We start from the raw sequence: 13,511 nt of genomic DNA, 5'->3' as shown, positions 1-13,511 counted from the left end.
GTCACTTCCCAAATGAACATTTTCAAATTTCATAAATCTGCATAGTAGTGACAAGATTGGTTAATAGCTTTCTGAGGCTACTGTGCCTGTGGACTCCACAAGTTTGACTCAATTTCTAGAGGCAAGCATTCCTGTCCATTTCCCTCCCTCCCCTTTAAACTGGTTTATGTATCTGGTCTAAATTAGAGCAGCTTCTGGAATAAGTCAGAATTTATATGAACATTCATAGCACTACAGAGCACTCCATTACAACCCGAGATTTCAAAATAATTAACCTATGATTTGGTTTTTGCCCATCTTTAAAAACTTGTTCGAAATCCCACTGAAAGGCACTAAATGGACAGAACATTTTTTAGATACTTGAAAGAAAATACCTCCCTGTGGCTGTAACTTCTTCCATGAATCACTGTCACAGTTAACATGATAAACTCATTACTATTTCCAACTTCTTGGTATGTAAAGAAACCAACAGCCTTTTATAAACTAATTTAAGTGTCTCCTTAATTGCATTTGAATTTGAATAGATGTCATTTCCTACCTCATGCTCTGCAAGGAAGTCACTCCTGTATAATCTATCCAGAAAAATATATTAGTGCTCAGTCAGAAGCCACAGGAATGATTTTTCATGTAAGCAATTTATTTCTTGCTACGATACAGTCCATGCAATGTAATGGGCTTTTTTGGCTTAATCCATGAATATCACAGTGTGCTACAAAACATAATTTTGAGGATTAGCTATTAAAGATCCCTTCTGTCAAAAAACAAACATTTCAGGGCACTTGAGACAAAAAGTGCATCACATCACAATACCCTGTTCTGTCATAAGCAAGTGCTAGTGGCCAAAGTTTGCACAGACTATTGTTGGACACACAGTAGCTGCTGTTTGCCTTAACAATTGCCATATTATTGCAGCTGTACCAAGATGAGATCCTGCAAGGAACCAAATTCTACTTTACAACAGTCAACTATTTTTTGCCTCATTTTCTAGGTAAAAAGAGAAGAACATTGCACACGCAGAAATTAGTACAAACATGGTTATAATACAAAAATAACATTATGCAATGAAAAACTTGGGGTTTTTTCCAATAAAATAATGTAATATTGTAAAGTCTAGCTTTACATGACTAAACAGTTGGTATCTCACATTCTGCGTTTTTTCCCCTTTTTGCTAGTAGACATATCTGCAATATTATCCACTGCAATGTCTCTGTTTGGGATATCACTAGGAAATCAATAGTCTTTAGTGTTATTTTTTTGTCAAATTTTCCTTTATTGTGTGTGTAGGAAATGTTCCTTATTTGACAGGATGATATATTTTTAATAGTAATGGTAGAAGGCATAATAAACTTCCTGGTTATGCTTACTACATAACCAGAATTGGGTCTGATGGCTGGCCAGCCAGCCATAATTTAAAAAAAAAAAATAATTTTCACATTACAGAACAAGTTATTTGGTCCCAAGATTCCAGAGCTGATCAGGATCACAAGAGAACACAAAGTCCATTCTGGAAAAAAAAAGACTCCTGGGAAACAGTGAAAGAAAATCAGGATTTACAGAAAGAAAAGCAGCAATACATGTGGGCTTTCTGTTCAGACACTTTTTTGTGCCAGTATTGACTGAGAGTAATACTGAGATGCAAAGCTATCTTTATCCCTTAATAAATTTCTAATCCTAGCTACTATGTGAACTAATGCAAATTTGAAAGCCACAAACAAAAAGAGCAAATCAGCTCATGACTGCTACGCAAGAGGAAAAGGTCTAATTACCATCTGGAGGAAAGGCAGCCATGGTGCAGCGTTTGCAAGACATGCTTTCATGTGATTTAACTAAAGCTTCTAATAGCTATCAGATGGAGGGGGCTCCACAAGTTTGAAATAATTTGCTTTGTGTTCATGTACAGCTTTGATCAAATAAATCTCGTTTCAAATTAAATATAACCTCAAATTATTAAAATGGTTAGAAGGAATACAGCACTATACCTAAGAGTAGTATAGTAATGAAGGATATTATTATTTTAAAAAAGTGTTCTAGATGGACTTAGTCCTGCATGGTTCTGTGAAAGATTGTTACAGTCATCACAATATGGAGAAAACTTTTATTAGACTAAGTATTCTATGAAAAAAATGCAACTACTCACCAGTGCAGCTCAGTAGTTTAATATTAACTGAAAATTCCTATAAAAGGAGCTTTTTGAGTTCAATACAAACCAAAAAGTGTGCAGCCCTCTTGAAAAGCTTTATCATGAGGATCTGAAGTTCTTAATTGCTTTAGTCAATTAATCAAAGAGAACCAGCTATATAAGTTTCAAGTTGTTGACGCATTCCATTAAATCTGAGGTTTGCTTCTCACTCCCCTACAAAGACATATGACTATTTCTGAATATCAGTCTTGGAGAGGGTTTTCTTGCACATCAACTGGAAGCAATAAGAAAAAAAAAAATTTTGCTATAGCTTCACTAAAATCAACATGTTAAAAGTGGAATGGCTTTGAAATGCCATGTTTCCAAGAAATATTCTTGCATTATTTCCTGAAAGATCTGATCCTTATTCAAACTTTGATATTTATATTATTGCTTTTTCCTCTGCCATTTAATTTCAGATAAAGTCTATTCAATAAAACATCATAGTTTACTTGGAAACATTCAGGTAATTTGGCAATTTTTATATTTGCTCTGTCATCATTCCCAGAAGTGTTGCTGGCATCAAGAGAAAAGCACTCCAGGAGTTCTGCTGGCAATGGTGTCTCCATAGGTGGGAAGAACACCCATTATATGTTGCCAGGAAAACTCACCTCACACAGTCAAATACTGTGATAAAGATAAGTATCTAAAATGGGGAAGGTGAATTGCCCTGTGAAGATACATTTCCCCACTGACTGCTGAAAAAGTATGGCCAATTCAGATTAAACACACAGACTTTTCTGAAGCCAAAATTAGATCAATCCTATTCCTAAACATTTTAATATTCAATGTTTTTTTACTGCAAACATCAAGCTATATCCTTATATGTTGAAGCTTCCAAATGCCACGTTTCTATGGCAATTCTTAGATTAACTGGTCTTGCAGTAAGGCAGCAAAAAACCCCAAACCATATAATAAATAGTAGTATACCCAGGTTATTGATAGGAGCCTGAGTATTGATTCTGGCTAAGATATGGGCAAGCAAGAGTGTCCAGCCTCTGGTATTATAATTTTTTCCTGTTTGTATTATTTATGACTGAACTATTTGTGTTACTCATATCATAAACACTCACAAAATACTGAGTACAAGACTAAGTCTCTTTTTGTTCTGCATAACAGAAAGAGCAGTCTCTAAGACACAGCTCTATCAATGGTACATTTATTAGAAAGCCTTTAGGAGTGTGGTATATGCAGCATGTACAGGCCAACCAAGGGGTCAGGCCCAGCTAACAAGGCTTTTGGGAAGGCAGGTCCTGCTTGATCTCCTGAGCTCCTTTTATGACCAGATGATCCACCCAATGGATGAGGGAAAAGCTGTGGATGCTGTCCTATTGAAGACTTCAGCAAAGTTTTCAATCCTGTGTTCCACAGCATTCTCCTGGACAGGCTGGCAGCCCATGGCCTGGACAGGGGCTCTCTTTGCTGGCCACAAAACTGCCTGGAGGGCTGTGCCAAGGGATCAGAGCTGGGAACAGCCCTGTTCAGCATCTGTATCCATCATCTGCACAGGGCATCGAGTGCACAAACACCACCAGGCTGGCAGGAGCCAAGGGAGGCTCTGCAGGGGCATGTGGGCAGCTTGGATCAATGGGCTGAGGCCAGTGGCGTGAGGCTCAAGGAGGGCAAGTGCCAGGTCCTGCATTTGGTCACAACAGCCCCATGCAGGGCTACAGGCTGGGACAGAGGGCCTGCAAAATGGCCCAGAGGAAAAGAACCCAAGGGGCACTGGTCAACAGCAGCTGATCATGAGCCAGGAGTTGCCCAGGTGGCCAAGAAGGCCAGTGGCATGGTGGCCTTTATCAGAAACAGTGTGAGCACAGGTCCAGGACAGCAATCATCCCCCTGCACTGGGCATCACTACAGCCATCTAGAAGCTACATTGGTGCTTAGACTGAAATGAGCCCAATACAGCACAAAGTGCTAACTTTGGGAACAGATCAGAGCCGATGAAAAAATGCCACCACACAACTAGAAAATATCAATAAAAACACGGGGTACATCGATTAAAGAGAACAGAAAGGACAGTGCTGAGTGCCAAAGGTGACAGACAGATTAAGATGGATGAAACAAGAATTACACTCCAGATTTAACCACAAACAAGCCACCTGTGACCTTACAGCAGTTCAATGAGCTCAATCACCACAAAGAATTTTGGAGATCAGTGAAAGCGTGGGTGGACAGAAAGTCAAGACAGTATAAAAATATACCATTAAATATTTTGAAAGAACTGAAAATAGAATGTAGGACTGCAGCAAAAGGGCAATAAATCTTGTGAAGAACACATTTCAAATTAAATTTCTGAAGTGTTTACTTTCAATTAAGAGAAGTTGGAGCAGTTTAAAAGAAACAGCTTAAAGAGGGAGCTAGGAACAGTGGCAAGTGTAAGTGATTGAGTCAATGAGAAAGGATGGTGATATTAAGCAGCAGGAAGTATAAAGGAGATTTCTAATTCACAAAGAGATGAAAAAGATTGTCATAAAGAGTTTACAGCTATTTTAAGCCAGTATATTTGATGCACAATCAAGATAGCTCTTTAACATCTTTACTTTAACATCTTCCCCTGACATTTAAAGGAAGCAATGAATTTCCAAAAAGCATCTTTAAATTCCTAAAGGAAAAATTTTAATAAAATTCACTTTTACCTTTTTATCCTTACCATCTGGAAACATTTACAGTTGCTAAGAACTCCTGCTATCAGGAACAAAAAAAAACCCCACACACAAAATCCAGGCTTCATACAGCCTCCTCCAAACCAGGAAGTCACAGCAAATTGGGAAGGATTTGCTACTAGTACTTAACCTTCACCTCATGGAGTTTATTTTCAGGATTGAGTGGCAAGCTGTAATTCCAGAGTGAAAGAACAAGGAAAAAAATGAGATGGAGTCATAGTTTTCCTTTTCATATATCCTGGTTTTATCTTGAATTATTTGTTGAAGAGTAAGAAAGAAGAAGTTAAAAGCAAAGCCTTATCACTAGATTAAGTGCTCCTTTCTCATACCAGACTTTCATCTTGTATTTTCAATGTTATATGAATGAAAAGCTCTGTGGAACAGGCAGACTGTTTATAGAAGTCTAAAGCAGCACACATGCAGTACCTGCTAAGGTTCAGTCATTGGTAGGAAGGCACCAAGCTCTGCTCTGAGCCCCCTTTGTCACACAGGAACTGCCCCAGGCAGAGATGCTGTGTGCGAGCTCTGCACAGCCCAACGTTTGTAACAGAGCTGAGGCAGAACCAGGCCCTGCTATCCCAGCCCACAGCTGCCACCTCAACTGCTCTTGTTCACATATAACTTACCAATTTTTCTTTTATTTTTGCATTTCTTTCCAGTTATTACAAACTCTAACATTCACACAAACACCCCCATGCCCCCCTCCCACTACTTTGCCATTAACCCTGAGGCTAAAGAAAAGATAATCCTGCCTCAATACAAGGAATTCATGCTATGGCTTTGGATTCCTTTTTCCCCCCATCCTCTATCAACCAGTCAGTTTAAATAAACCTACAGAAATTAGTCCCAAAGCACCTTTTATCCAACAGAAAGCAAGTTAAAATCAAAATAATAAATTACAAATATTAACAAAAATTATTATTTAAGCCATCATTGTATTTTAATATCCAAATCAAAGCTATCATCCCACCTGCAGGGGCAAAAGAAAAATTATAGAGAAGAAAAATAAACCGAACTTTAAAAATTAAGATATGAGAAGTTAAATTGCTGCTGGTAACACTCTCTTTGTTATTGTACTTAATTCAAACTATCAGAATGAAACTTGCTTAGGAAATTAATAGGTGGAGCCAGCCAGCCAGATCACAGAAGATAAAACAGATCCTTGGGACTGCAGTTGGCTCTTGGTTTTGCCCACACACACATAAACAGCCTTGGTTTTATCACCCTCCTGAACAGTTTTACCTTTTGTGGCAGAGCCATCAGTACAAGGAACCCATAAAGCTGAATACCATTTTTGAAAAACAAACGCTGATTATTACAACAAATCAGTTTAGCACGAGTACTTGAAAGGCTCTCTATTCATAGGGTGGGACTACCCCTGAAACTGATTTTATACAGTTTACAGAAATTGACTCATGACAGAACTCTGTTGTTCGATTCATAAGCGCTTTGTGTCAGGGGCATCTTAATGCCTCATTATTATTACTGAATTTACACACGGACTATCCTCCTCATATAGCAAGCTACTGTCACGCTAATAAAATGGTCTGGGGAATGATGCACACCACAGGCTTGATCTTCAGAAGCTCATCACGCAGCTTAAGCTAATGGCAAGTGCAGGCACTCAGGTTCATACGAGGATACGGCATTACACGATTTTCCCTGGGTGTTTGTCTCACTGTCAGATGTCTCTGAGGTCTCAGCATCGCTGGATGGACTTGCAGCCCGTCACAGCCCAAACTCAGTGCCCGGGTCTGCTAATTGCCCCTAATCCAGGCAACGGGAACGCCTCTTGCTTTCAAGTGAGGAAACGCCCCACATTGGGTGGCATGTACACAACACAACTATTAAAATGCAATTATACTTCAGGGTGAGGAAGGAATCACTTGTGGGAAGAGAAGGTTGTGAGATAAGGAAATTCAGGCCTGTCCCAGTGATTAAATAAAATACCGAAGATACCAAACGGGCAGCACAAGAACAACGCACCCTGCTATCACAGAAGATAAACCCGTAGCAGGTGTAGGGACAGCACCGGACCACAAACAAAGGAAAGTTTTCCAACGTCGTTTGTTGCTATCCACGCTTTCCTCAGAGCTCCACGTCCAAGCCCCAGGCCCCCAGGAGGCACTACCTACCCTCACAGCGTTCCTGACACACACAGCGAGCCCCTCAGCCCCTCAGCTCCCGCGGCGGGCCTGGGGACTCAGGGCACCCAGCCAGCCCTGAGGGGAAGCTGTGCCCCGCCTAGGGAGCATCAGCCTCTACACAGGGCTGGGGACACCCTCCCTGCGCGGCAGGGAGAGGCGGGGGGTGTCCTCCGGGATCAGAGGAAAAAGGGTCTCTATACCACACACCCCTCCCCTAACGGCACACAGCGGACTAAAGGAAAGAGGACAGAGAGAGGGACGAGCACTCGATCCCAACACCAGCGCTGCTGCGCTGCTCTGAGCTACAAGGGGGGGGGTGAGGGCGCCCCCCTCCATCTTGAGCCCGACACCGACTTACCCGCCCGGAGCCTCCGCGCGCTCCTATTGGCTGGGGCGGCGGCGGCCGCGTCACGTGGGCAGGACAAGCCCCGCCTCTTCCCCCTGCCGGTGCCGGGCCCGAGCCGTTGGCGGGGGAGGGCCGCGCGCGTGCTGCCGGTGCGGCGCGTGCGCACGCGCCGGGGAAAAGGGGGAGCGGCGGGGGCGCGCGCTGCTACGCGTGCGCCGGCGGCGGAGCGGCGGGAGGGGCGCGAGGCGGTTCCGGGAGCGCGGGAAGAGGGGCGGGAGCGCTGGGCGCACGCGCCGGCGGCGGGCGGGAGCGAGGGCGGAGGGGGCGGAGGTGCCGCCGGTGCCGCCCCGCAGGAAGTGGAGCCGCCCGGGCCCCGCTCCGCGACAGGGCGAGGGAGCGAGCGAGTGGGAGAGAGGCCGGCAGCGAAGCGTCATTTTCCGCCGCGGTGCCACCCCGGGACGCCGCTCCGCGAGGATACCGGCCGGGAGCCTGGAGCGGGGCAGCCTCCGCCCCTCCCTGCATCCGCCCCGTCCTGCGAGGCGGGACGTGACCGCTCCCCGCTGCCCGGCGCGCAGCAGCTGCCCCCTCCCCGCGGAGCCGTGACCCCTCCTCCGGCTCCGCCGCCGCCCGTCCCGAGGAGCGAGCCCGGCACTTGTTGCTGCCGCGATGGTGACCGGCCCGGCCGAGTAGGGACCGCCGAGCCCGTCGGGTAGAGCAGCGCCGAGCCCGGCCCCGTTCGGGGCATCGCGGGGTGTTGTCTCCCCGCAGTGACGGCGCTTCCCGGGCGACGCCAAGACTTTGGTCTCCGCGTGGGAATCGCGCCCGGCATCACCGCCCGCGCCAGGTGGTCCCGGCGGGCGGAGGGGGCACCGCCGCCCGCCCCATCCCTCGGCTGCAGCCAAGATGTCCTTCTTCAACTTTCGTAAGATCTTTAAGCTGGGCGGCGAGAAGAAGAAGAAACAATACGAGCATGTCAAGAGGGATTTGAACCCGGAGGAGTTCTGGGAAATCATAGGAGAGCTGGGCGATGGTGCTTTCGGTAAAGTGTTCAAGGTAAGGGCGGGCAGCGCGGCTCGCTTGTGTTCTCATAGCTGAGAAGTGACTCGGAGCGTTGCCGGTGCCCGCAGCGCTGCCTCGGGCTCCTGTCTGCCGGCTCCCTCTCCTCGGGATCCCTGTCTGCCGGCTCCCTCTCCTCGGGATCCCTGTCTGCCGGCTCCCTCTCCTCGGGATCCCTCTGGCAGCGCCGAGCTCGGGACAGCTCGGCTGGGGCGCTGAGCGCTGCGGGGGGACGCGGCCGGAGGCAGAGCGGGGCATCCCGGCGCCTCTTGGGCCACGGAGCCTCGTGAAACTAAAGATAGAAAAGACCTATTAGGTCATTGTCCCGCCTTTGCTCCACCCTGCCCGCTGCTGGATTGCTCACTTCTCTGTGTTTTGGGTTTTTTTGGGGCTCGTGTACGGTATGGCTGCTAACCTTACAAAGACTGCATTTTCCTAGATCCGAAGTTCATACCTTTTTTTTTTTTTTTCCCTGTACGGAAAGGAACCCCATGAGCAGTAAAACTGACTCTGTGTTTAGTGCACAGAGCCAGGCTGTCGTCACTTTAATGGGCATGCTCCCATCTTGTTCCATGTGGAGTTGAATTAAACAGCTGTGTTCCCCTGGCTTTCCCTGTGTGCCGGAATCCATGTGTTGGATCTCCTAACTTCTGTCAGTTGTTTGCTCTTTAAATCTTTAAGTGCACTGGTACAAGTAGGGTTTTTAAGGATGCTTATCTAGAATTTATCAAGCCAAGTAGACTACAATGACATAGATACAACCCTGCTAGTGTTTGACGAGACTTCAGCTTTCAGGCAAACCTTCAGCTACTTGCCCCTTTTACTACAAGGGTATTAATTAATGCTCCGTGTTTGGTTTACGGATAGCCTGGAAGAAACATCCTGGTGGATAAGCATAAGAGAATTGGGAGCTGACATGAATTGAAGCTCTGGAGCTGGTTCTGGAGACTAAGAGAAAATAGCATGAGAGGATGGCATTTGTAGTCTTTCTGAGAGCTAATTCGGTCAAGAAACATACTTAGAGTACTGCATTTGAGTTTATGAAATCTGGGTGCTCATGAAACTTGTGCTATTTTTGGTAGAAGTTATTTTAGGTTCTGTTGTACTGTGGTGGTATCACCTGTTTGTATATTTGAGCAGAAGTGCCACAGTACGGTCAGAATGTTAGGTGGGGTCATTTCACCCAAGGAATTTGTGTCAATGTTCTATATTAAGAACATCTAGTTTATTTAGACACTGGTGTAGTACACAGTCTAGATGGTGGTTCTTTTGTCAGTTTTGAAGATTTGAGTTCTGGGTTGTTTTTTTTTTTTCTTAAAAAGGCTGGGAATACGTCTGAAGTTGCTCTATCATAAAGCCTGCTCACCACAAAAACATAACATCTTTAACAGTGGTTCCCGAGTATTAAAGTTTTAATTTGAGCTTTATAGTGGAGTTTTTATTCCCATTTTCTGAAGATATGCCTCAGATATAATACTAAATGTGTTTTCCTCTTCCCCCACGTGCACTTCCCCTCCCATCTTCAAACCTCACTTCATCTGTAGGCATGTCTGTATTAGCAGTAGTAGTTGAGGAAGGTGTCTGAGCAAGGCAGCTGGTAAAATTTGCATTTCAGTGTACTCTGTACACAAACAGGAGAATGTTTTCCACTTGGATGTCATTTTTCACTTCGAGATTTAATTCTGACTGAAATGACAGAGTTCACTGTTAAAATTGATCATAGGCAGAATTACAGATGTGGTTGCTCTGGTCAACTTGTTGAAGTTGGCCCTTATGAGAATTAACAGGCAGTATTACTGGAAAGAAATGTCCCATTTAAAAAAAAAAAAGAAGTATGTTACTGCATGTGTTCATCAGCATTCTTTTTGTTTCCATCTAGTTTGAGAAGGAGGCTTACACACAGATAGATACAAACTGTACTTGTGTTCCTGCACCTGAGTGTGCTTCCCCAAGAAACTGTGTGGAAAGCAGGAAAGGTGTGTTAGGTTGTTCTTTCATGGATATACACCTCAAATGAGAAGCTGCAGGAATAGACATTCAATTGCTTCTCAAATTTTGAATTCAAAACTATAAGCCAGAACAAAGCTCTCAAGAATGCTTGAAGACTTTGTCTTTAGGTAATGGAAGTATGGGGGTTGGGGTTTTCATTTTGTGTAATGGGATTTTGTTTTGTTTGCCAACCCCCCCCCATCGCCCTAGTGTCAGTTACATTTGCCAAAAGTACATTTGCCTTTGTTTAAGATCTTAGGATCTGTGTGTGACAGCGTTTTGGCAGATGCATGTTAAAATGGAATTGCCATATAAATGTTTGTATACTTTGAATTTCTAAAAAGTAGATTAGATTGGTTGCATGCTATGATTTCCCATAGAGGGGTAATTAGTTTAGTTGTGTAACTGATCTTCTGAACAGAGTGTCAAATATTAAAGTAAAAACTCAAAACCAGCTCTAAATGATTATGACAGTACTTGGAAGCCTCCCTGATTAAATTATTTACTTAAAAACGCTGTCCAGTGATAATTCATTTTGTGTACAGAAGTCTTAAGGTCATTGAAAACTTGTGATTCATTCTCCTTCTTTGCAATCAAGTACAAGGATCTTGCTTATTTTTTTAATACCTTAACCAAATTTCTAGAAGAGCTTATTTCCTTTGAAGCTGTTTGTTGCAGCATTCTAAGGGTTTTTGAGTTCTGACAGTTCATACATTTGTATTCACAGACCTGTAAGTAATGTTCAGAAATACTCTGTTTCAACTGCTGTTGCAAGTCTTTTGTGATCAGGGGAGCTCTGTAATTGCAGATTACTGATGGCAAAGGTTTTATAGCCCTGTAGAACATTTTATTCTGGCCCTTTTCAGGCTCTTCAAAGAGACCACTTTTAGGCTGTTTTCTTTTTGCTCTTGGCTAATGAGTAATGGTGTGGATTTCTGTCCTTTTACAATTTATAGATCCTTGCAGTACTTCAGTGTCAGGTGATGGTTCTGGAAGAGAATTTCGAGTTTCCTGATGATAGAATTTTTTTCTAATCTCTTTTATGTGCTCTTCATGGATTATTTAGAATTACTAAGTGGACTGCTAGAGTTCTGATGGACACTGGAGGCTGATTCCAACTTTGAAATTTGGCAGTCAGAGATGAAAAGCTCCTAAAACAAAAGAGGGACAGTTTGAAACTGCTCTTGATTTGATTAGGTTAAGTGCCCTGAAAAAAACATGGGCTCTTATTGTAATTACATCAGTTTGCTTTAGAAAGTAGTTACATTATTATATCATGTTGCTGCATTGTGCGTTCTAGTACCCTGTTGTGTCAAATCGAAATTCTGTGCACATTGTAAACATTGCTTCAAGGTAGATCAGTGTGTTCATGACTTTCATCAACTTTAAACTATCTTCTGAATTCCCAGAAGTAAATATTCAGATGGTGTGAAAACAGACCATTCAAATGCCTGATGTGATGTTCTTGCTACAGATACCTGCATTTTCATTAATGATGTTTGTCTTCCTCAGTTAATCTTTTGAATTAAATCAAGTCTTGGGCCTTTATTTCAGTAAAATTTGCCAGCCTCTTTTGGCAGTAAGAACATTGTACACTCATATACAAGATTTACATTGCAGAAAGGCATTTTCATAGTGTCTAGTTGTCTCTGAGCCCTTTACTAGGGGATACTACTCCAAGAAATTAATGTACTTTTAGCCATGATTATGATTTTTATGGGTGCCATCTGCACAAATGTACTAATTTTAAGTCTTCTGTGGGAACAGATTCTATAGAGGTAAAACATATGTGGCACTATATGCTATACGACAGAGTATCTCTATATGGTATGTGTATATAGAGATAGTATATATATTTTAATTATTATTACGGAATCCTTTGGACTTGTCTGCTTAGAATTTCATTCAGGCTTCTTTGTTTGAACTGGAGTGTTCTGCCCCTTTATAGTATTACTCTATCTTCATTACACTAAATCTAAGATGTTGGAAGCATTGTGTATACAAAAGTTGTCATAGGAGTTCAGAAAATAAAAGGAAAACTTCATATGAAGTTACTAGCACAAATTTTCCAGCTCTGAGCAATGAACTGGTGCTTGGTTAAAAAAAAAAATCTGTTTTTTCTTTAAGTTCAGAGAAGAAATTTTGTGGGAGCTGATAACCCTAATCATGGTGAACAGCACCACCCAATTGCATTATCCTCTGAAAATTATAACTACATTAAGTGTTCATATTTACTTCTATTGGCAGAAGTTGCCAGTACCAGCTCATCTCTGGCTGGTCATAGTGGACTTTGGACAAGAGTGTTTCTTCAAGTCAAATAATTCAATGCTTTTGCTTCATTTAAGTTTTTGTATCTGTATTTGAAACCATCTTATCTATAATGTGCCTATATGACTTACAGGACAGCCTGGTTTTGCCTTAATATCTTCTACAGCAGGTAGAAACAAATAGAATTTTTAAGTAGTGATTTAATAAGAATGGACCAATTATGTCATTTAATGATTATGTGCTCTTAATTCCTTTCAATATTTAAATATGAACTGACTGCTAGTAGCTGCTGAGAAGTACTTTTTTGTACCACTAACATATTAACTTATTTTCTAATCCTAGAAAATGCATTAATTAGTCTGACCTATAAACAAATTAAGGACAGAACAAGGAAAATTCATACTTCCTAACTTCTTTGGTCTTACTTACAGCACATTGTTCTAAATTCCTGCAGTTGGATATTTCAATTTGAAGTTATCCAGATGATAGTAATGGATCATGCTGCTTCCTAGGGTGGATATCTTTTAGATTTAGATCTGTAACCTAGGCATCCCAAGAACTGATTTTGACCACTTACTATATCTAAGCTTGAAGCACAGATAGGCTTTGTTTTTTCTACTCTTTATCTTTTTACTGATGTGGTGTCATTAGTCCCACTAATTCTTTAGAAGAATTTGGTAGAACTGTTGAAACTTTGCAGACATTCCTTTATGGATGATATAGTTCCCTGTGGAAGGATGTTGCTTGAGTTTGTCTGAAGTCCTGCATGTTTGCTACTAGTTGGAAGATAAACTTATATTTGAAAGTTTCCAGTCAAACACGGTGTTTCACAGACAAGTTTCATGTGGGTCTGCCAT

The 13,511-nt window shown here is 42.6% G+C and overlaps 2 protein-coding genes across 5 annotated transcripts in view; one reads left to right on the top strand and one right to left on the bottom strand.

Annotated features, from left to right (window-relative positions):
• STN1 (STN1 subunit of CST complex) overlaps positions 1-7,489 on the bottom strand; it is a 44,183-nt gene extending 36,694 nt beyond the window's left edge. For both annotated transcript variants that reach the window (XR_013183447.1, XM_077182916.1), the window contains exon 1: positions 7,354-7,489. The gene's annotated coding sequence lies outside the window, so the exon portion shown is untranslated. The remainder of the gene's footprint in view (positions 1-7,353) is intronic.
• Positions 7,490-7,579: 90 nt separating this feature from the next.
• Positions 7,580-13,511, top strand: part of SLK (STE20 like kinase) — a 49,608-nt gene continuing 43,676 nt past the window's right edge. For 2 of the 3 annotated variants that reach the window (XM_077182915.1, XM_077182914.1), the window contains exon 1: positions 7,580-8,394. In XM_077182915.1, coding sequence (XP_077039030.1) covers positions 8,245-8,394 — 150 coding nt within the window. In that variant the 5' untranslated portion in view covers positions 7,580-8,244. The remainder of the gene's footprint in view (positions 8,395-13,511) is intronic. The other variant, XM_054637232.2, reaches the window with a different exon arrangement.

The sequence above is a fragment of the Agelaius phoeniceus genome, chromosome 9 (genome assembly GCF_051311805.1).
Source record: "Agelaius phoeniceus isolate bAgePho1 chromosome 9, bAgePho1.hap1, whole genome shotgun sequence".
NCBI lineage: Eukaryota > Metazoa > Chordata > Aves > Passeriformes > Icteridae > Agelaius > Agelaius phoeniceus.
The sequence above is the reverse complement of the archived record's forward strand: the minus strand, read 5'-3'. Positions and strand labels throughout refer to the sequence as shown.